The sequence below is a fragment of the Amblyomma mixtum genome, chromosome 10 (genome assembly GCF_055824585.1).
Source record: "Amblyomma mixtum isolate Tamu chromosome 10, ASM5582458v1, whole genome shotgun sequence".
NCBI lineage: Eukaryota > Metazoa > Arthropoda > Arachnida > Ixodida > Ixodidae > Amblyomma > Amblyomma mixtum.
The window spans coordinates 28091541-28115200 of NC_143021.1; the positions used below are offsets into that span (position 1 = coordinate 28091541).

At 46.3% G+C, this 23660-nt stretch overlaps 2 protein-coding genes across 2 annotated transcripts in view; one reads left to right on the top strand and one right to left on the bottom strand.

Annotated features, from left to right (window-relative positions):
• Positions 1-255: 255 nt before the first annotated feature.
• Positions 256-6507, top strand: LOC149325455 (uncharacterized). The gene is made up of 3 exons (XM_089564293.1): positions 256-414; positions 2247-2482; positions 6005-6507. Exons 1-3 carry the CDS (start codon positions 256-258, stop codon positions 6474-6476), a joined length of 867 nt encoding a protein of 288 aa, XP_089420419.1. The 3' UTR covers positions 6477-6507.
• A 7491-nt stretch (positions 6508-13998) lies between these two features.
• The window catches only part of LOC149325456 (uncharacterized), a 66358-nt gene continuing 56696 nt past the window's right edge, over positions 13999-23660 (bottom strand). The window contains exons 9-11 of the mRNA XM_089563960.1: positions 22188-22332; positions 16536-16790; positions 13999-14662 (exon numbers count right to left, since the gene is read on the bottom strand). Coding sequence (XP_089420086.1) covers positions 14538-14662; positions 16536-16790; positions 22188-22332 — 525 coding nt within the window. The 3' untranslated portion in view covers positions 13999-14537. The remainder of the gene's footprint in view (positions 14663-16535; positions 16791-22187; positions 22333-23660) is intronic.

Here is a 23660-nt window from a genome sequence, read left to right on the forward strand (position 1 = left end):
GCGCCGGAACAGTTATGCGAAACCATACACTATCAGCTCACTTATGTTGGCTTGCATTTGCCACCCTATCATAATGTGTGCAATCATGTGGCGTGTCTCTCGTGCGTTCCATATTCGGTCATCATTTATTGTGTACTTTGTGAGTGAGAAACAAGAGTCCCAATCCTTCTGTGTTACTCATATTATTTACGGGATCGTCCAGGGAACGCGAACTCGAGGAGGTGACCTGCAAGCGGCCGCTGAAGGGAGCGAGCCATGCGCCTGGCGCCGTTGCTGCTGCTGTGCCTGCTGGCCGTGGACGCCGTTATCCTTCCTATCACCATCAAGATCATTGTGCCCAAGATCATCAAGCCTTTCCGCCTGGGGATTCCGCTCACCGCGCTCTTCACGTTCAAAGCTGTCAAGTACGCCAAGGCAAGTGAAGAGCATTGTCATTCAGACGTGTTCTCACGCAATCCAGTGAAAGGCAAAATCTAAAACAAAAGTCTGTGGCCTCTAATTTACCTTCCTTTAATTTGTGACTACGTTTCCTGCCGGAGAATACTCTAAGCACCCGCAGAGAACGTGGTAGTATGCCTTGAAAGAAAGGATAATTACAGTAGTTTCAGCCTCCGCGACGCGCAATTTGCGCACAGCGTTCGGGTTTTACTGAGATGAACATGCAGAATATTTTCTGAAAAAGTCTTTCGAACATTTTGGGCAAAGACTTTTGATAGCGTTAATCGCAGGTCCGAATACAAGTAGAGCATTTTATGCATTCACTCATTGCTTTCACTCCATCACACAGTTTGTTTTCCTTCCTTGATTACAGAAAGAAGCTAAATAAGAGGTGGCTGGAATAAAATGAATAAAAAAGTTGAATGAGAATTAAGCACCTAGACTCGCACTGTAGTACTGGCGACGTCATGCATGGCGACTGTGCGACAATATAACATTCACACATTTCCCAAGCGGCGTTTTTCGTATTATGTCACTTTCATGTAGGTTCCCGGCTGGACAAAAACGTCATATAGCAGTAGACAAAAACTTTTCGTCAACTCAAAATGCATCTAACATTAGCAATCGATTAGGCAGCATCTCCGGTCGGGAATCAGCTTTTAGCCAAACTTTTCTGCTTCCTTGCGTAAGGAAATATTACGCTTTAGTCGAGTTGTATACGGAGGTAGTTGTGAGAAAACCATAAATTATTCAGCATTATTTCTCGATATTAATGCACCGCTCAACAGTGATCTGGTAAGGTAAGAACACTTGAGAGAACGTAATTACAGAATGTTGAGGAAATATTTAGCGCCTCTACATGACGGGATAGGCACACTCCACTAGTGACGTATTGTGACTTCTGGGTCTCGTGTGCAAATCAGATACGCTGTTTCCTGGAAGTGCAACGCCTAGATCTCTGGTTTATTGAAGCACCCCGTCGGGCATATTCTAACATTTGTGTGCTGTTTACTACTGGTCACATAGCTCCATGCCATATTCAATAACTGAGAAGGTGTGTGCGTGTGCGTCTGTGCGTGTGTGGGTGCGTGCGTGTGTGCGTGATTAAAGATATCGCTGAGCACAATAAATTAATAAATGTTTTATTTTCATTTTATTTTCACCAGAAAATGATGGCCGCCCCGCATAAGGGCTTGCAGCGTGAAGGGACATGCGCACAACAACAAAAATAGAGCGCGGATATGATTTGCATGCGAAACAAAAGCACAAAACATTTTGCAGTTAACACATACGAACTGCAAATTTCTCTGCACAAATTAGCAGAGTATGAGGAGTATGAGGAACGAACATAGTTTGAACTAGTTAAAGACTATAATGTCAATCCAACACACACAAGACCTAATTTTTCATCTAATATTTTTTTAGACAACATAATTGTAAGTGTTTATTTATGCAAAGCGGCATGGTATCAGTATTGCAACCGCGTATACAATGACAGTAAACAAAATATGCAAGAAAACCCTATACAATAGCTGACTGTGTAGCAATGCGAGTAAGATGTACGTGTGTTTGAGAAAATACGTCATGTTGCCCTCTTCTGAAAGTAATTTACCCCGTAGGGATTAAGAGGAAAGACGATGTTCCTAGACAATGTGTCCAAGAAGGTGCGCTCACTATTCTGTTGAGGCACATTAACACCGGGGACAAAAATTCCATCATTATAGTAAGCTTGCAATTGCTTACCGTGGCGCAGCGTTGCTTAGTGCTTTTCCAAAATATTCTTGTCTTTGACCATGCCACTCATTCAGCTGGCGTTCCTGACGAGCCTGTTCCGGAGAAAGCGTGACCTCTCGGCGCCGGCCGCCAAGCCCCGCACGGTGACACTGCGGCACGACGAGGCAGACGCGCACATCGAGCAGCTCTTCGAGGTCCTCGACGCGAACGACCCGAGCGACTGCTTCAAGCGCGCCATCTGCCAGCTGGAGGCTGCGAAGCACCAGCGGGACCTCAGCGACCTCGAGCATTTTTTTGTGGGACTCTTCGGGTGAGCCATCAAGACTGTGTACTTTCTTGGCCGCGCATTTGGTTATACGCGTATATGAACGTCGCACAGCTCCCTCCATTTCCTTAGTGTATAGCCGAGTATCGACGCTTTGTTGAGCTGCGGTAATGGATACGGCTTCATTTATTGGAGGCATCTATATTGCCGAGTTTATCAGCGTTTACTGGAACCGACTAGGATCACCTGCATTTTTTATTGGCATACGCTAGCACTCAAGCGTAACTTGAAAGCGGTTGCGAATTGTCACCTTCCCGCTTAATAATAAATTTCTGTAATGTTTCATTCCGAAAAAATGGGTGAAAGTATTCATTAACAGAAATTTACTCAGCAACCTGCTGCAGCGAGGCACAACGAAAATCTTTAAGACAAATATTTAAAGGTGCGATACATCGCTGACAGCCATAGCCGACACACCGCTACTTTTAAAGTGCGAAGTATTGCAGCCGGTTAACCCCTGGATGTTTTCTTTGCAAGTGTCAGGCCAAGTTTCTGGCTCAGCAGCGAAATGCGCTGTACATGCTGCCACACCGACTCCAAGGCACAGTGGCATACAACCACTCGCATTCGTCTGCTGAGCCCGATGTCGAGATTTCAAATCCTGGGCGCGGCGGACTCATCTTTGTGGAGGCGAATAGTGAAAATTCCGTGGTGGTTTTCGTTGATAGTGAACGTTAAAGAAAATAAAGAGGTCAAAATTCCTCCCGCCGAACTTCAACTACGGCTCATTACTTAAGCTGAACAGGAACGGCTGTTTCTTGCAGCCATCTGTGGCAGAAAATGAGAAGCAGCCAGTATTCCGCGCACCTATTGGAAGTAGATGCCTCGAAAACAATTTAGAAAAGAAGAAACCACATCCTGCTCTGCCGTCGTTATGTTGACTAAAATTCTTATAATATTCTTTATAATGGACAATCTTATGTAACTAGCTAGTCTATGAAGGTTAAAGGGGTGACGAGGAAGGCACGCATGAGCATTTCCACAAGCCGCGGCTCCTTCTAAGCACAGTTCTTGACGGAAGCCTAGTAAGCTCTCCAAAATGTAAAGTTATTATAACCAAACTTTGGCTTTACTTTAGAGAGTGTTGCTATCCTACAAAAGCACAACTTCTGATTACTCGCGGTGTTAATTTAATCTATACTGTGTCTGTCCGCGCTGTTGCTCAAAACGGACCGCTAAAGTTTCGATTTCATTTATGTGATGTTTCACGCAATCGATATTGGAGGGCATATTGCTGCAAGACAGCAACAGGACCCATAACGTCGAGCAGGTAAAATTGCACCCCTCGCAAGCTAGGTATCTTTATGCCTTAAAACATGTTGTGCTAATTATTCTTTGTCTCCTCTTCGTTCACAAGTCTTCTTTGTCTTCCTTCTCTCGTCCAAGTTTGTGGCGTTGTGCACTACTTGGGAGGCATTACTCATTTATTCGTACTCTTTGCCAAACAACTGTTCCAACTTTCGTCACCTGCACCTCTTTCGAAGACTAGGATTACTAATAATCTGCAAACGGAAGCCTGAACCAGACGACCACAAAAAGGAAAGAAGACGACGACACACGCGCTATTTCTTAATTAAATTCATTTATTGCAAGAACTCACGTTTACGCCATGTCAAGAAACAACGAACAAATAGAAAAACAGAACCGGATAAAAGCGACAAAAGCAAATGTAGTTAGTCCGTAAACCAGTGGTTTACGGTCTGATTAGATTCTTCGGTAAAGGTTTTTTTTTTAATAAACTAAGTAGTTGGTAAATAGCGCTAGTGTCGCCATCTTTCCATTTTTTGGTCATCTGGTTCGCTCTTCGCTTTGAGATGAACAACGGGCTGGTGCTCACAGAATAATTCGGAACGCTGCGAAGGCAGCCGTGCGCTTGCAGAGCGCGCCGGCGGAAGATTACAGCCGCGGCTTGCACAAGCGCTGGCTCCCCATGGAGCGAGCCTCGTTCCCAAGTGAACCTATATTATCTCCACCCTCTCCAGGACGCCAACGCAAGTGCGCAGTGACAGGTGGGCAGTGCGGTGCAGTTTCTGTGACCTGCAGTTTTCGCACGCTGACCGCTGTTATCTGTAATCGCATGTGGACTGCTTGCGGCGCTTTGGGGCCGGTATATTAATCCATTCGGTGGTGGAGCCGAGGTTTCTATTAGAGGTCTATGCTATAGCTCTAACTAGAACGTGCGATCGGCCTGCTTATGAGGCCTGGTAAATGTGCGGATTTAAAATGATTCAAAATGTATGGGGTACAACGAAAGATTCTTCCTCACACATAAGTGAGCTGTCAGTGTGGACAAACAATGGCGGGCGACTGACGGGGACCGGAAGAGCCTTGATTACTGCGAAGGCATCATAAAACTCTTTGCGCCCCGGCTAGAAGCTGTAATTCAGGCAAAATTCATGCTTATGTGCAATTAATGGCCATTGTGAAAGGTGCCTACCGCATATTAGAGGACGTGGAGCTGAGTTCCTGCACTTTTCCTCGTTCTACAAAAACTGAATCCAGCGTGTTTCCTGTCACATAACTCAAGTGTGCCCGACACGCCAACTTTTTTTGCATTCAACTAGTAGGACTTCCGTAAGTGACCTTGAATAGACGACTGATAAGAGCCGGCTGCATAAAGGTTTTGTGCATTGAATATGTGCTGGGAAATACGACGCTTGTTTTATTGAAAAAAAAATATTTTGTTACTATTCTGTTTCACCAGCCAACGAACTCTTGCTATTTTGCTATAATGGTGTTTTCATTCACGACAAAAAATTAAGCTCAGGAAGGAATTTCGCAAGAAAGGAGGTTTCCCAGACCCGATATACGAGCTTTCAAAAATGAGCAGCACTTTTATGTTAGCCTTAGCTGCAGTGACAGAGAGCGTGACTGTCTCTCAAAATGAATGCATATACCGGCGTCAACGCACCTCAAGCAAGCCGCACGTGTCCGAGATTACGGCGAACAGCGCGTGAACACGCAGCGTGTCACAGACACCGCTCGCCCAGCCCCTTTCTCAGAGCTAAGAAGACCCTAGCGCTAGCCTTTTTTGGAGCAAGGCAGCTGTAAGGTATGTTCACTAGGCAAAGAGGCTCGCTAGTTAAGGAGGCCGCGAACGCGCAGTCAGTCTCTGTATTCTTACGCAAGCGCGCTTCGCCGGCTGGTTTGTTTGGTTTTATGGGGTTTAACGTCCCCAAGCGACTCAGGCTATTTAAGACGCCGTAGTGGAGGGCTCCGGAAATGGAAATTTCAACTCCCTAGAGTTCTTTAATGTGCACTGACATCGTAGAGTACGCGGGCCTCTAGAATTTCTTCTCCAAAGAAATTTAACCGCTGCGGCCAGGATCGAACCCGCGTCTTTCGGGTCAGCAGCCGAGCACCATAACCACTGAGCCACCGCGGCAGCCGCTTCGCCGGCGAGTGGGCTCCTGTCCGGCGTTCCGAATTATTTTATGAGCATCTGTACAACCCACCAAACTCGCTATCTTGCTTTACTAATCACCGCCATTAATTTCTGGCCTGCAGGGACCGGCCGACGCTGCCCAAGGTGTCGCAGTCCAGGCTCGCCAGCTTTCCTTTCCAGTATGCGGCTTTCATCGGCCACGCGTCCCGTAGCACCCGCACCTGCAGCGAAACATACACCCGCTGCCGGCTTCGGCCGGGCGAATTGATAGAGATGTACGCGTCCAGGGGACAGCCCAGGCTTCGGGTCCAGGGCAACAGTGCCGCGCTATCGGTCCTGCCAGCGGCGGGCACTTCTCGAAGCTCCTCGGCGAACGTTCTGGGCCACAGGGACGGTGCGACGCAAGAGGCCATCAACGGCGCGGTTGCATCGTCGTACCCCAGCCTCTCCACGGGAAGTTCCACGTCCGGATACGACATGCTCAAGAAGATGCTCAAGGACGTTCTCACGGGCCGCAAGTCGCTCAAGCGACCTTCGTCCATACGCGACGACGACAGTCGGGCTCTCATCACCATCCAGTTCTCCGGCCGGTAGCCTATCATACGCTTTCCAACGTGTAGTTTTAACGCCATGTGATTCACACAGAAACTCTGCAATGAAGTTGATGGGTGAAGTGTTTTTCTCGCGATGCTTTTCACGCAGCATGTTTCAGACGCCATGACTTCGTTGTAGATGCCTCATAGTTCCTACTAGACGATGAACATTCGTGTTACTGAGCAGGCCATGTATTTCTGAATGACATACCTCAGGTAATTTCCGTTAACGGAGCATTTTCGCTACGCACTGCAACGTACTCCGGCAATGAAGTGAATGTTTTGTACTAACTGTTCAATTTCGCTCAACCCATACAGGTACAACAACGCAGAAAATGACTTTTTTGTCCGTCGGTGCTCTTTTGCGCTGTTTTACCAATTTTAACCGCTACTATCCAGCCCAGCTCAGCATTTTTTTCTCAATTGTTGTAGTACATTGTTATTCGCTACATACTGTAGTAGTCCTTTCCAGAGAGTCAGTAAGTGATGACTGAAGATACCAGACCATCATCGCATGCTGTGTGGGCTCTTGTTATGCTCTTTAAAGAGGTACAGGATATGAGCATCGTCATGCATAATTGCAATGGTGCAAACATCGTACCTAAAAGCACAGTGTGCTCGCTTCGGGAGAAAATTGTCGAGAAAGGGAAGGTGTGGCCCTGAAAACCAAATCTGATGGCATTGGTGTGCGTCTGTTTTGTAACTTTAAACTTTGACAAGCAGTGGGAGCCTGCCACCATGAGGCATATGTCCTTCGACCAAAAAGTGTTCCTCGACAACGCCAAAGCAGGCAATGAATGTACCGCCTGGATATAAAAGTTGGATTTCGACAGGAAGTTAATTTGTTTCGTTTTTATGTCAGGAAGTCTCAAAATATTACTGGGATTCCGGTTTTGTTTTCCATTGCTGGTGAACCAAAAAAAAAATCAAGAATCAAGACGTACCTGCACCAGAAATTACATCAGGTGCAGGATGAGAAAATATTTGAAATATCAAGAATTGCGAAATACCAGAGTTTTAGTCATCCAAATGATTGAATACGACAGAGCACAGAACGAGCAGGAAAGGGAATGCGCTCGAGAAGCCTGAAAAAAAAATCAAGTACTTCCACTGAAACTGCATTAGTCAACCCTATGGATTCAACACTCTCTTCGCGTGCCCACTGCCGTCCTTGCAACTGGTACATCAGAAGGACGGCAAGTTGCTGTGCCGTTAAAGGACTACCCGCCAAAAGAATATGTGCATAGAGAAAAGCTTGAAGTGGCTTCGGTCGAGTGGACGTTGCACTGGACGCATTGTTTTTCTTCGCTGTGCACTTGGCCACGCCGAGAAAGTGCTTCGGTTTGCAAATGAGCGCGTATCTTTTTTCGTATGATCGACTTTTCTAATCGTTCTTCCCCAGTTTTCCTGTTGTATAATTTTCATCCTACCTGCCTTTTGACAGCCACCTTGCTTTTATTTAATGGCGGCGTTAACGCTGTGGTTCTCTTGATTAGAATTGCTCTCTTTTTGCGAAAATTAACCGGAAGAAAAACATTCAAAACAGCGAACAACAATCAGAGATTCCTTGGAATGTGCCTTGCATTATGTATACAGTTTCTGATATCAATTATACAGAAATCCTGTTTGCCAACATGGGAAAGCACAGCGTAGCAGCACAAGTCGATGGAATATTCTTCTACTCTCCAAAGCATTTTTGCTCTATCTCCCAGACGTGAAAATCCACCTCCGTTTCTCTTGAGTATGTGTTAAGAATGCCGCATAAAACGGCAATAAATTCATAGCATGAGTCGAAGTGTAAATGCTATTTCTTATTTCATTTTCCTGTGGACATCCTCACGCCGTCTCACTACAACGTGCCTGACAAAACTGACTACAATATGGCAAAAAAAATGGAAATATTTTACAATGATAGGTCAGTAAATGAAGGACCGAAATGTACTGCAGGTTGTAATTTAACACACAGAACGTGCACCGGGAATACAAGATGTGTCACAGTGTTGACATCTGTTTCAAATTACAGTACGTTTGACTCTTAAACGTACTATAGAGTTGCGTATAACACCGGTGCATTTGAAATTCAACACCGCCGGTATTTCATCGTGTTACCTTTTGTTCGGCTGCCGAAAATCGCAGTTTCTGTGGCAAAGCAGAGATTTCGGTGCCAAAGGGTTCCATGGGTTCCGTAGAATTTCTGGATGTTACTTTACTCCTTCGCTATTCTGCGGTTGCTATGCTTATTTTATCCTTGTCAGATTGTCTCCATAAAATTCTTTCATACTAACCAGCATGGCTTTTTGAAAGGACGTTCATGTGACTCCCAATTGGCTCTCTTTATTAATGACCTAAGCTCCAACCTTGATTTAAACGTTCCTACTGACACTCTCTTCCTTGACTTCGAAAAAGCTTTCGATAAAGTACCGCATAAAAGACTGCTACTAAAGTTATCGTGTCTAAATCTTAATTCGTTAGTATTAGAATGGCTTTCTAACTTTTTGACTAACAGAGAGCAATTTGTCTATGCTAACAATAATTCTTCTCCACGTAGCCCGGTCAATTCAGGTGTTCCCCTAGGTGCAGTCCTAGGACCTTTGCTTTTACTCATATATATTAACGATCTTCCTTCCAGTATTTCCTCTACCATCCGTTTATTTGCTGACGATTGTGTAATTTACCGCCCAATCACTAACAGTACTGACGCTGGCATTCTTCAACAAGATCTTAACTGAATCCAAACTTGGTGAGAACGTTGGTTAATGTCTCTCAATATTTACAAAACATGTTTAATCTCATTCCATCGTCGGCAGATGCATACTCCTTCTAAATACACTCTTTTCGGTTCAGAAGTATCGTCCGTATCTTCCTGTAAGTACCTGGGTATTACTGTAACGCAAAACCTAACATGGTCATCTCATATCACGAACATCGCTAACGAAGCTAATCGTACCCTTGGTTTCATACGGCGCAATCTACGTTTTGCCACCCCATCCATCAAATCATTAGCATACATAACTTTTGTCCGTCCTAAACTAGAATATGCTTCGGCAATATGGGATCCTCAACAGTCTAACCTCTCTTTAACCTAAGAAAAAATACAAAATCGAGCTATCCGCTTTATTTATTCTGACTATTCGTACTACACTAGTGTGTCTGCCTTAAAAACTAAAGCTAACTTACCCAGCCTTGAAACGCGACGAAAAATTTCTCGATTGTGCCTCTTTCATATGTTTTATCATTCATCTTTAGGAGAATCAGTCATATCACCTGCTTATCGCCTCTCAAGCCGTATTAACGGCCATAAGGCCGTCTACGCCCCCACCGCAAGAACTACCGCTCATTCTCAATCTTTTTTCGTCACGTCATCCCGGGACTGGAATGATCTACCACAGGACGCCGTGCATCACATCAACGCCATCCATTTTAGGAACGCCATCAAGACCATTATTGTTTAAGTGTCATGTCCATCCCTCATGTAATGCCCCATACCAGGGGCCTTTGAGGCATCAAATAAATAAATAAATAAATATTCTGTGATTTCTAGCAAACCCTTAACACCCTGTGTCACAAACTGCGAGAAAGCGATTATACACCGGGTGACCGGTTAAAAACAGAGTTTTTAGACAAATTTTCCTGTGTTTATGTGTCCGATAGCTACCGCTTTACAACAAAACTTTTTAGCGGTCTTGTCAGGAAGCTGTGAGAAGGGAAAGCGGGCTCTAATGTGCGCGTTCCGGTAACGGAAGAGAGTTGTCTTTCCTGTCCTTTTTTTTAAACTTGCGGAATGAATGCAAGGCAACAGCTGAGAATAAAATCGCTTCCTCTCCCTGCGCCGTTCAAGACTGCCTTTTGCGGAACGAGATATTTGGAACTCTCCGTTGAGGAGACCGATTTTCCCTTTCCTCTCCTTTGTCGATTTGCCTAATCAGAAATTTGAATCTATTCCTTCTTGTCCGTGAAAGTTTATCCAGTCGAACAATGTGCTGAGCAGAGAGTTGCGCGTTCCGGATGATAAATTTCGCCTTAGTTTTCAGAATTGTAAAAGCCTCTGCATAAAACGAGAGCGTGAACTAAGGCAGGGCGGGAGAAACTCCATCTGCGGGTCTGCACAACCATTTCTCCATGAAAATTTTGTTCTTAAAAGGAAGAACGCTGCCTTCGCAACCACTCCTCGGTTTGACCTCCATCCCTTCCTCCGACTCACCTTTCCTTTTATATCTATCCGACTTTCTTGCTTAAACCGGCGCACATGATCTTCTCCTAAGATAAACGAAATTCAGGGCAAAACAACTGCTTTTGTGCGAAAGCGCTACTTCACTAGCAAAGCTGAAAAATCCAGCTATGTGTGTAGCCATACCTTTGACCTTGAACATCGACCTTAATCTTGCATGCGGTTGCTTTTAGGTGGTGTCGCCTCAAGTGCCTTCTCACGTGCTACTTATTCTGTACTACGATACGACTCGACTATTCGTGTCAAAACTTTTGCCAACAAACAAAGGCTGGCCCGTCATGACTTTTCTTGAAGTTCGTGCTCAAAAAGCATCTTTGCGCGCTCTCTTCTGCCGTGAAAGTAGCAAGAGTGACCACAACAGTGATCACCGAGACGTCGTGTGCCTGTTACAAATCATCAAACTATGCGAATGATACCCAGCTGCGATTATGGGGACCACAGGACGAAAAGCCACTGAAGATCTTCAAACAAAATTCAAAGACAACGCATGAAGCTAACAAAAAAAGACTGCTCACAATAGGTCGTCTCGTCAAATAACTCAGCAGAGTAGTAATTTGGGCCTGTTGGTAGTTCAGGATGAGGAAGTTAGAGCGCAAAAAAAAAAACAAAGACAAAGTGGAGACGAGGACGGGACAAGCGCTAACTTTCAACAACTGCTTTATTGAAGTGTGGGAAGGGAACCTATCGGGGCCGCCGCGCATGCGCTAAACCTCTTGTCTCCCAAACTTGCTGTTGTTAAACCCTGAGGCGAGTGTGCAGAAGGTGGTGAAGGCATACATGGTTCAAAATAGTTAAGATTATACACATTATGATAACAAAAATCGATGTTCTTTTGGAGTCATGTGCACTGAGGGCGTGCTGATGCATAGATCGTTCTGAGCGATCTTAGCGGCTTCAAACAGCTCAAGTTCGACCCTACCTTGATGCCTCCCGATTACCGAGGAGCTTTTCGGGAGCGGTAGACATTTGCAGTCCTTACAATGGGGTGGGAAGTTCGAGCCGTAGCCTTTATCTAGTGAATTGGCGTGCTCCCTCAATCTGTCGTTTACACAGCGACCTGTCTGACCGATATAGACTTGACCACAGCTCAGAGGGATATGATAAATAACGCCTTCTTTACATGGAACAAATCTTCCTTCGTGCTTCTTATTGCACCCAGGATTGCGTCACCAGTCAAAATTTACCCTTGAACTACCTCAATCTGAGTCATTACAGTTTTTAGACATTCGCTTGTTTTTTATTGACCCTGGACATGTGTGCTGGGCGTACACGCCACGTTCTAAAAAGGCATTGCTTCCTTTTGACTCAGCTCACTCCAAGTTAGTCAAAAGAGGGATAGCTACATCATGTCTTCGTGCAGCGCTCTTGAAGTCTTGCCACCATAAAACAAAAGAAAGTTTCCACACCCAAGTGGAGCGTTTAGGTAGCTCTCGCTACCCCGCCGAAATGATCGTAGCTGTGGCGGAAACGCTGATACAGAAGATGAAAACACCCTTGCAAAGGCGCACGAAGGAACAAATTGCGGTGCACGCAAGGCATGACAGCTTCGCTGTCATGCCTTGCGTGCACCGCGTGTCGAATAATCTGAAGAGAATTGCGGCTAAATTCCAGGTTAATGTTATCTTCAATGCGCCATGCAAGCTATCCAAGTTATGTCCCATCGTGACTGGTGAGCGTCAAAAGAATCCTGGGTGCAATAAGAAGCACGAAGAAAGATTTGTTCCCTGTAAAGAAAGCGTTAGTTATCATATCCCTCTGAGCTGTGGTCAAGTCTATATCGGTCAAACAGGTCGCTGTTTAAACGACAGATTGAGGGAGCAAGCCAATTCACTAGGTAAAGGCTACGGCTCGAACCTCCCACCCCATTGTAAGGACTGTAAATGTCTACCGCTGCTGAAAAGCACCTCGGTAATCGGGAGGCATCAAGGTAGGCTCGAACGTGAGCTGTTTGAAGCCGCTAAGGTCACTCAGAACGATCTATGCATCAGCACGCCCTCAGCGCACATGACTCCAAAAGAACATCGATTTTTGTTATCATAATGTGTATAATGTTAACTATTTTGAACCATGCATGCCTTAACCACCTTCTGCACACTCGCCTCAGGGTTTAACAACAGCAAGTTTGGGAGACAAGAGGTTTAGCGCATGCGAGGCGGCCCCGATAGGTTCCCTTCCCGCACTTCAATAAAGAAGTTGTTGAAAGTTAGCGCTTGCCCCGTCCACGTCTCCACTTTGTCTTTGTTTCTTTCGCGCTCTAACTTCCTCATTGTCAAATAACGATGAGAAAGAGTAAAGCCGTCGTAAGGCTAGGTTGAGCTTAGCCGCAAGAGATGTAACAAATTCGTTAAAAATAAAAGTATTCATGTTGGTCGGGCAGATTACCTGAAACAGTTCCACAAAATATATTAATTGCATATTGCGAATTCGCTATACGCCGATTTGTCAAACTTCAGTAGCGGATAGAAATTTATGTATCAACATCGGCACACAGTGTGGCAGAAAGAAGGGGGTACAATTTTTTATTGAATGTCGTCGTATTGCTACGACGAAGTGAAAGTACTTCCCCGTAACAATATTTTTGGCTCTAGAGGGTGAATTAATCCAGGCGATATCCAAATTAGCGTGCCATAAACTTGAGTGTAATACTCGGCGATATTGTAAGGTTACGACCGTTACAAAATGCATCGAAGGGTTACTTCACGCACACTTCTTTAAAGGTGCCCTGCGACGTAGATAAAGCATGGGGTCTTTATTTTTTGTATGCATTGTAAGGGACGTTGTAAGTCCTGAACGCGCAAGAGATCACCGAAATCATAATATTTGATATTTTAATCTTCGCTAGAAATGCTTGTTTCGAGCCGATGGTGTCGCAACGCGGCGGCCATTTGCGGCAGCGGAAATGAGGTGGCATCCAGATAGGGTGCTGCCTTTCTGATTGGTTGGGCGTCCAGATTGCATATTGTTCCTTTATACTTGCGAAATGGATCCAAAATATTATGTCTCTGAGTACTGCAAGCTTTTCGCATGCCACAAAAACTGGAAAGAAGCAGGGAAAGCGAACGAAAACTGACAAGAATACAGCTAGGGGCGACACTTTCCGTTCCGCTTCAAACCTTCGTGGCGGCCAGCGCTGTTCAAAGAACGTTGGCTCAAACCAGAAAGCGCGCGCGTCGAGACTAGCCGTGACCATACCAAGACGGCAGTGAAAAAAAAAGCCAGTCGACACACTTTGCCCAAAATTGTGAAGAGAAAGGCCGGACAGGAGACGGGAGTCGAGTTTGGGGAGGGGGGGGGGGGGGGGGGGGGGGGGGCTACTGCCGACAGCCTTCCAGTTCGACTAAAAGAGAAACTTCGGGGAGCTTCCTTTGTTGTTAGGCGCCCCTGCCCAACGTTTCCCCTGCACTGACTACGGCGTCGCGTACACGGGAGGAAGACGCCGTCAAAATGCGCGGCTGTCTAGAGCCCCGACCGAGCAACAACTGCATGCACGCTTCCGCTGCGTGTGCGCTAGGCGCGGTTCTGATTGGTAGCGCCCAATCTCGGTACTGGGTGAGTGAAATGGGCGAGTGAAATGCGTTTTCGTTAAGTATAGACTCGTGTGGCCTTTTCGTTCCTCTTTTCATAATGAAATTTGCGCTTGCTAGATAATTGGCCCTCATAAGTAGTCAGCTCTTATTATTCCCTTTTATGAATAGTCACCAAGCTGAAAATTCTCCAGCCCCTTTCAACTTTCCACTCGCGACCAGCCCGCAGGCCGACAACATCTACACTTCGTATTTTGTAGCACACCTGACGGCTCCCAGTGAGAAAAGGTTCAAAGGCCGCTCCCGGAGCCTAGCCCAACTTATTCAGGTACAGCGCTCGCAGCTTCCGGCGCATATATTTTCCCGTGTCCGTCTTTGGAATGTGGTCAACGAAGACTACTCCTCCATGTAGGTGCTTGTGGCTGGCAGCTTGTTCTGGAAAAATAAATGAAAAGATATTTGTTTAATGGGTAGGTTTTTTACCCCTCCGCTCTGCAAAATGCAGCCATCAAGTGCCGATATATTTTCCTAGAGCAAGAATAGGCAAATTTTCCTGTGGCAAAGTAATTTTTCTTGGCGCCAAACCAATATGTGCAACATATTTTCTAGTGTCTTTGAAAGTCTAAAAGCCTTTGGAACACCCGACTACCATTAAACAACCTCTCTCTGTACGAACAGCCCACTGCATGTACGAGTGAAGTAACCATACATTGCTCAAGGAAGGCAGACTTTATGCACTATTATGCAGACTCATATGGACAAGATGATAGCGGGCACTACTGGACTTCCGCAAAGCCAATACCTGGATAAAACAATGCGCAGTTCTAAGGCTTTGCAACAGAACACCAGATTAATCTCCCGCCACGAAATCGCGGCACCTTAAACTCAAAATCTTCTCTAGTAGAAGAAATCCGGTTTTCCCAGCTAGTTTCTCCTCCTCTCCAATGGGCCTGGGTCCTGTTTTATAATTTAAATTGATTAGACTTTTCTAGCTCACAGGTACCTATTACCTGTTCCACCATGGTCACATACACCTATTTGGTTACAGCGCATATCCCAGACAATCTTCATCTAGTAACCATCACTCAAAAAGAAAATATCGACAGTCTGTTCGGAAAGCATCGAAAGTGATAAGCTTAAAATATAAAAGCGCTTCAAAAAGAATTCCGTACTTTTTTAGCTACAAATATTGAATTTCAGCAACTAACAGCCTACTTTCCCGGTATCCTGTTGGGACTATAATGTTAGCAGAAGGGGCCGAGCTTACTGCAGTGAAAGCTACATTAGGCTAGCAGAAGTGCATTTCGCGGTGCCTGCCAAAGGCCACTACTGCGCATGCGCCGTTACCACGGCAACCAATACAATGGAAACTATGGCGCCACAGCCGCTGCGCCGCACTGCGCAACTGCGCAGGGTCGCGCCGCGTAGCTGGAATATAAGCCAGAAGCGACGCGCTCGCTCCTCACACGCGCACCACGTAAGGAGAGCGGCCGTGCTCGTCACGGCAGGAGTACAGGCTGCGTGAAACTGAGTCTTCCGATCGAGAAGTGGTCGTATGGTGCAAGGAGGTCCGGCAGCGTGAAAACGAGGCGAGAAAGTCTAAGCGGGCGGCCGAGACGGCCGAAGAACGAGAGGAACGTCTCGCCAAGAGACGCCGCCAAGCTGGTGAACGACAGCGACGGCGTGTCGCTACCGAAGTGTCAGCGGACGAAACTGCTTTCACTACGTATGTCCTAGCCTAGCTGAGCTAAGCCACCGCAAATTTTTTTTCACAGTCACCAGAAAAAGCAGCCGTTGGGTAAGCATAACCAAAAAAGGCGTGCTGCAGCATGATGTTAGTGCAACAAGGTCAACTTCTGCGCCAGCACGCTCTAAAGGCATGGTTCTAGAAAGAGGGATTCACAGCAAACCCGGTGCATATTAAGCTAGTGAAGTCCTATCAAGCCAGAAAATGTGCTTTGCAATTTTCACGTCATCTGCAATTCCTCATGGAAAAGTAAAATTCCACTGAACGATGTCGTTCGACACACTAAATGACGCCGGCCGCCGCGGTGGCTCAGTGGCTACGGTGCTCGGCTGCTGACCCATAAGACGCGGGTTCGATCCCGGCCGCGGCGGCTAGAATTTATTTGGAGGAGAAATTCTAGAGGCCCGTGTACTGTGCGATGTGAGTGCACTTTAATGAACCCCAGGTGGTCGAAATTTCCGGAGCCCTTCACTACGGCGTCTCTCATAGCCTTAGTCGCCTTGGGACGTTAAACCCCACAAAACCAAACCAAACCAAACTAAATGACGCGTCGCTTCTCACCTGCCACGAGTCGCTTGAGCTCCTCTTCCGTGACGCGTCCGAGTGCGGAGGATTCCGTCACGACGAACGCAGTGGGCGCTTCACCGAAGTCTGGGTGCTCAATGCCAACTACAGCTGCCTCCATTACTAGAGGGTGCTCAGCTAGCAGCGACTCTATCTCCGCTGGCGCCACCTGCTGGTCGAGGCACTTGATCATGTCTTTGAGCCGCTCAACTACGTACAGCCGCCCGCAGCTGTCGTAGTACCCAGCATCGCCTGCGCAGATCCGTGGGGTCGGAAAAGGGCCGTTAGTATACACGAAGTGAGAGTTTGGTGATTCTCAAAGCTTGCGAGAACGATAATTACGACCAGAAGTCGCAAAGCTTTCCGAGGGTTAAAACGATGCATAATTGGTAGTTACCTCGCAGACATACGCCGCAGCACCGTGATTGCAGTATTGACGGGTCCCGTGATATACAGAATCCACACCCTGCTCTTGATCGTTCGAGTTAAAAAGCTTTGCTTCATAAAGTATCTAGCCACACGGGCCACTTTTCGGAGATGGATGGATTGATATTAGCAGTGCGCGCTGTGAAAAGGAGTGGCGCCAAGAGAAACCACTGAGGCGCAGTCTGGAAACGACCTATAAAAGCTGTCTCCATTTGTAGCCATTATCTTGAGAGCGTTTTCCTTTACTTATTTTTGCCTCTTTATTTCTCTGTCTCACTGTTATATCAAGGTTTTCCGTTACTGGACCTCTTTCACCAATTTTGGTGCCAGGCAGTTGTGGATTTATGCACAATCTCGAAGTTTGAAACTGAGCCTCGTTGCCTTTATTGTCGACGGACGTAGGAATATTTTTTAAGTCGCTGAACTTTGGCTCAGTCAGACCACCGTCTGATTTGTTACATGTGGTTTTATCGAAAGGACAATATGGCCAGTCCTTGTGCCGCAACACCCCATTATCAGCATCATCATCTCTATGGGAAGTTCAGAAACTGCTAAGATCATAGAGCTATAAGCCCTAACTGCATCCTTAACTTTGATGGCAACAAAATGCCAGACTATAGAAGAGCACTCATACATTTCCGTGCGTATTGGCAGATTGCCAGTTGATTTATGCTTTGCAGAAGACCGCAGATCTGGGGCAGTTGGTACATAGGCGAAAAACCAGTGAAAGCCGAGAGACAAGGACGACGAATGCACACAATGACAACTTGCTTCGATATAGCTGCTAGAAAACAAAAACGAACACATGCTGCGGCAAGCTTCTGTACCGAGTTATTCAATTAATGACTGCATGTATAAAACAAATTATTGTTTTATTACGCCATCACGCGTGTCAACAGTTATTGCAACTGGTTACGCCAGAACATGGAACACACAAATTTATATTTCTTTGGGTTATCTGAAGGCTGCATCTTAAGTAAGCTGCGCCTTCCGAGACATGTACTGCACCACATGTTTTGAGAATTAATTTAACTGCCGGCGCTGAATGCAGAAATTGGCGCTATGCAGGAGCTCAAATAATGAATCAGTGGGAGTGCTAGACTAAAAAACTAGATTTTGTGCGGCTTCCTGCTGTAAAAAAAGTCTGGGATGTTTTCGGGCGGCTTCTTCCGGTGACCGCAAAACTACCTATTGCTTGCTTTGGGAGCAAACAGAAATTAGACTGCTCTAAACAGCCCGCTGCGCTTTGTACTACATTATGTGGTAAAGGAAGCGACTAGCGCACAAAAGCCTCATATTTAAGCGCCAGAGGCATCAAAACACCGAGCGAAGTGCATGCAGTTTTATTCACTATGTAGATTTGAGTCGTTGGGAGAAAATCTTGCTTAAACATGCGACATCTAGAAACACATCGTCCCGTTGATTTGCCAACTTATGTACTCGTAACTGCAAATTCAGAGGCTTAGATGGACGCGGAATGCATTCAAGCGCTGAAAAGATTTGTTCTTTTGCGGGCGTTTTGTACGTTATCCAAATAAAAAATTTGAGCAGGACACGGATAAAATTCAGAAAGGAACATATTAATAAAAGCACTGATGATTGTTAGTCTATGCTATTGCTGTGTGTTTATAAAGAACTGGCTACTGGAATGGAAACGACTGTGTATTTTGCGGCTTTTGCAATCTTATACCATCCCTCGTACATGATGGTTTCCAGTTAATTCCCGTTGTAGTAGTTCTAAGCAGACTTCACTTGAGAAACTTCGGGAATTTTGGGCGAGAAATCACGCTGCGAGGAAACTACACAAGATTTATTTGCGTGCACTTGAGGACCACTTTTTCTCGGAACGATTGTGGAAACAACAACGGCGCACTCAACTCAAAAAGCATGCTTCAAATGCACTAGTTTTTCTATTTTCCCAACCCAGATCAATATCCGGGACTGAGGGATCTTCTGAACACAAGGAAGACAGTAGAGCCGCTAACAATGTGATAAATAAAGAAAAATATAGGGTCACTGACCAATTCAAAGTTTAATCAAACGTACTGACGTTTCGGAAGCCCTACGGCTTTCTTGTTCACAATGGAGAAACCAGGCAAAAAGCATGCGCTTATGGCTTCTTCAAAATGCGTCGTAATTATCTTGCCCAATCAGATGGCGGATTCCCTTGCATCCGATTTAGTGTGCCGGGAATGGTCTGAATTATCAAAGGCTATAGATACAACCGTCTAGTTACCGCCGCGGTAGCTCAGTGGTTACGGCGCTCGGCTGCTGACCCGAAAGACGCGGGTTCGATCCCGGCCCCGGCGGCTGAATTTCGATGGAGGCGAAGTTCTAGAATCCCGTGTGCTGTGCGATGTCAGTGCCCGTTAAAGAACTCCAGGTGGTCGAAATTTCCGGAGTCCTTCACTGCGGCGTCTCTCATAGCCTCAGTCGCTCATAGCCTCAGTTGCTTTTGATATAGAAAGCCTGTAACAGTTCACGGGCCACGGGTCAGGACCAGACAGCCGTGAACTGTTAGAGGCTTTCTATATCAAAAGCAACTGTAGCGACTGTGTTAGTACCCCCTCAATTGCAATATATAAGAATGAAACTGCTTTTTTAGATACATGGGGGTGAGACACCTGTGTGACTCTGCTATCTTCTTTTTCAAAAAATGTATTTCAATTTGTTCAATTTTTGTACATCTCTCCCGCGCATGTGTGGTTCTGGCGATCCTTCTTGATTGTTTGTCTTATATTCATTCGAGCTCGCGGTGATCTGTCCCGTCTAGCTTTCTGTGTTGTCTGTTTCGGCTCTGCAACCATTTTCTGGAAACTTGCACCAACTAGCCTCCCAACAAGTATTACTCGGATTTTTATGCCAGCTGCATTGCGCATCACTGACATCCACTCCGCGGCCACAGAGCCTTTTAAAAGGCCCGACATTGTGACAAACCAAGATCCGTGCAGTGAGTCCCTGAGCACAGCCCAACAAGAATTCGGAATCATGTAGCTGAAGCTTAGAAAGAGAGGTAATTATTTCATTCCAGAAACACATGTCGGAACCATATAAAGTTTTTTTTGCGTATGGTTACTGGCACCGAGGCTCTGCTTTGCACTGCAGCCCGGCACCATCGCGACGACAGAATGCAGGGGCTGCGAACATTGGCGCTCGTAATATATATATAGCGCTTTCACTCTTACGTGTATTGATAAGATTTCAATATCTAGTCATACCGAACAACACGGCGGAAGACAAGCGCAAGCAAATTCTGAAGTTTGTTTTTTGTGACAATTACAGGGCCCCCTTAACTTCAAGTAGGATGAGTGCCACTGGCTTCGCGTAAAAACTATTCAATATGGGTATCGTCGCTGCTTGCAATGATGAAACACTTTGCATCCCCTCGACCGCGAACTTCAACATCGGCTGCCTGGTATCCCCTGGTCGTATCCACCAACGTGGGGCACTGCTCAGCGTAAAAAACATGAAAGAAATATTCAGTATGCCAACATTAACGAAACTATTTGTAGCGTTCCTATTCCTCACAAATATCTCACCACCCCTAAACTACGCATTATCCGCGTCATTCACTTAAATACACACCTAACCTTTGCCCATTCTCTCTTCTATCGTCTCTGATCCTGTCCTGCCGGAACCAATTCCCCAAACTCTATGCAGATATGAATAATTGGCTCTTTCCTGCCCGGCTGCCACTCAACTCAGTTTTACCCGTACTTCTCTCTCTCAATGTGGCGGGCCTGGCTAACCTAGGGTGACTAGAGGGACGAGTAGGCTTTCGTGAGCCTGGCGCAGGGTATTCTCGACGCTTTATGCTGCTTCATAAGAAGTCATTTATTATTGCGAAGCAATACTACTTTAGCTACCACCTCCGCCCTTCAAAACGCGAGGCGGTGGTAGGCACGGTTAACTTTAGCATGACGTCTGGAGTGCCGTCACACCATCTGTATAAAAACGGGGCCCCATCTCACACCGTTGCGATGCGAAGCGGTAGGCACGGAGCGGCGGCCTAACTCCCGCTCCTTTCACCAGGGGCGCCGCGTTCAGAGTGACGTCACACCATCTGTGTAAAAATGGGGCCCCATCTCACGCCCTCGCGATGCGAGGCGGTAGGCACGGAACGGCGGCCTAACTCCCGCTCCTCTCACCAGGGGCGCCGCGTTCGGAGTGACGTCGCACCATCTGTGTAAAAACGGGGTTCCGGCTCGAGCCGTCGCAGACGGAGCGGCGTCCTAACTCCGGCTCCTCTCACCAGGGGCGCCGCACTAGGAGTGACGTCCCACCATCTGTGTGAAAATGGGGGCCCGGCTAGTATCTGTTCTCGCTTCGGCGAGCGCGGCTTCGGCCGCTTATCTGTTTTTTGAGCAGCGTCCGCTCCGGCGGACGCAGTTGTCGCTGCGACGCGCGTCTTTTCTTTCTTTTTTCTCTTTCCGCTGATCTTTTAACTCTCCTCTATCTGCACGTGGCAGCGGAGGTGGCTTGGCTCGAGCCAGTATACACGCCCGTGCAATTTCCTTTTCATCCTTCACTCAGTCACAACAACAACAACAACAACGAGCCGTCGCAGTGCGAGGCGGTAGGCACCGACTCTGGTTCGGCCTCTCGTGAGGCTTGAGAGATGCCGCCTCAAGCAAGCAAGACACTTCGGCAGAATGCAAAGAGGAAGCAACAGCGAGCCGCAGAGACAGAAGAAGAACGAGAAGAACGGCTTTCCAAGCAGCGCATAAGCTTAACCAAAGTATCACCACAAGCGGTGCAATAGCAGAACCCACGTATTGCTTCGCAATTACCAGGCTTAACCAAGCTAAGCCACCACCAATTTTTTCTCTCTCTCTTGCTCTATCACACTCATAAAATTCCGTACAAGAGAATTTTTCTTACAGGGGAAGTTGTCGATGATCGCAAATTTTTCGCATAGCATAAGACTACACCATAACACACAATATATTCGCATCTCCCTCCTCAGGAAAACTGTACTTTTCTACTCTTTATTGTCAAAAAACTTTGCACTGGTTTTCTACCGCGTGTTGGCAACTCGCTGCGAGCGCGGGACAAAATTTAAAAGCACCCTTTTGCTGCGTATCGGAAACTTAGGTATCTTACATATTATCTTACAAAATAGTATCTTACAATATTGCACTGTTTCCTCACAACTGAAAGTTATACCCAAGCAAGATGGACTTCCTACACGGCGCTTGATGCAGGCAAATGTACGGAACTCACCGCTGCTGAACCACCGGTGTTGGTCGATGACCTCGGCCGTTGCTTCCGGTTTGTTGTGGTACCCTCTCATCAAAGAAGGTGCCCGGAATGCAATCTCGCCCACATGGCCGGGTCCGAGGGGTACACCACTGTCGCTGTCTAATATCTGCAAATCAAATGTATAAAAAAATGATTTATGGTTCATTTCGAAGACCGTATCAGTACGTATAGGCCAGTGTGTAGTGCCATGAGCGATAACAAAAGCCACACAGCAAAACTTGCAGAAAGATAGTATCGCACATTAACCCACTGCCTGTCATCAACCAGGAAGTTTTCTTGATTCCAAGGCTTGTGATCCAGGCCCCTGTTGCGATCTCTCCCGAAAAAAACAAATTCATTCTGTCACAAATTTGTGCAGCTATATTCATTGTGTAATGAGCAGTTTCTGCAAGATCGGTAAATAGTCATTCGCGTTAATGTAAGACGTGGGTCAAAGCCCGCTTATATTATTGATCCTCCTCACCAATGACACGTGTCCATTTGCTGCATATCGGCTGCGCGTTTGATATAGTCGCACCTGCGCCAAACCTTGCTAGTTCATCAGTGACCATCGAACTCAAAGACAGTACTGCCGTTAATCTCCCACTTTCTCAATAAACTGGAGATAAAACTAAGAGTCCGAGGAGAAGCGGAGGTACAGCAGTAGCTCAGGTTAAGTGGAGATAAATGCCCTACGAGTGGGCCTATTGTTCCCCGGAAAAACTCGAAACAACTGAATCAGGTTGCTGGCGATGAAGACGAGGATAGGATATTATTTGTGTACCTAATTTAAAAAGAAATATATAAATTTTGGCAGATTACAAGCTAGAGTATATTCAACATCGCCGGCCTAGACACGTCCTCTGCAGGGTAAAGGCGTCTCCCATGTCTCTCCATTTAAGCAAGTCTTTAGCGGCCACCGCATCCCCGAAAACTTCCTAATCTCATCCGCAAACCTAATTTTCTTCCCCTTCTACGCTTGCCTTCTACCCCTTCTACGCTTGCCTTCTCTTGGAATACACCCCGTTATCCTTGCCAGCAGTTATCTTTCTTTCGCATCCATTTCTTCCTCTTGGTTTATACTAGGGCGTCTTCAACCTGGGTTTGTTCCCTCAGCCCCTCTGCCCGCTAACGGGCTTTAAACGTTGCGTCTATCATTTTTATTTATTTCCATAGCTCGCTGCGTTTTCCTTAACTGAAGCTGAACCCTCTTTGTTAGCCTCCACGTTTCTGCCACGTAGGCGAGCACCGGTAAAATACAGCTGTTATATACTTTTAGTTTCAGGGATATTGGTAAACGGCCATTAATGGTCTGGGAGAACTTGCCATATGCGCTCCACCCTACTCTTATTCTTATAGTTATATTTCCCTCTGATAATCCGGTTTAGCGGCCACTACCTGCCCTATGTACACGTATTCCCTTAAAACTTCCAGCACCTGGCTACCAATTGTGAA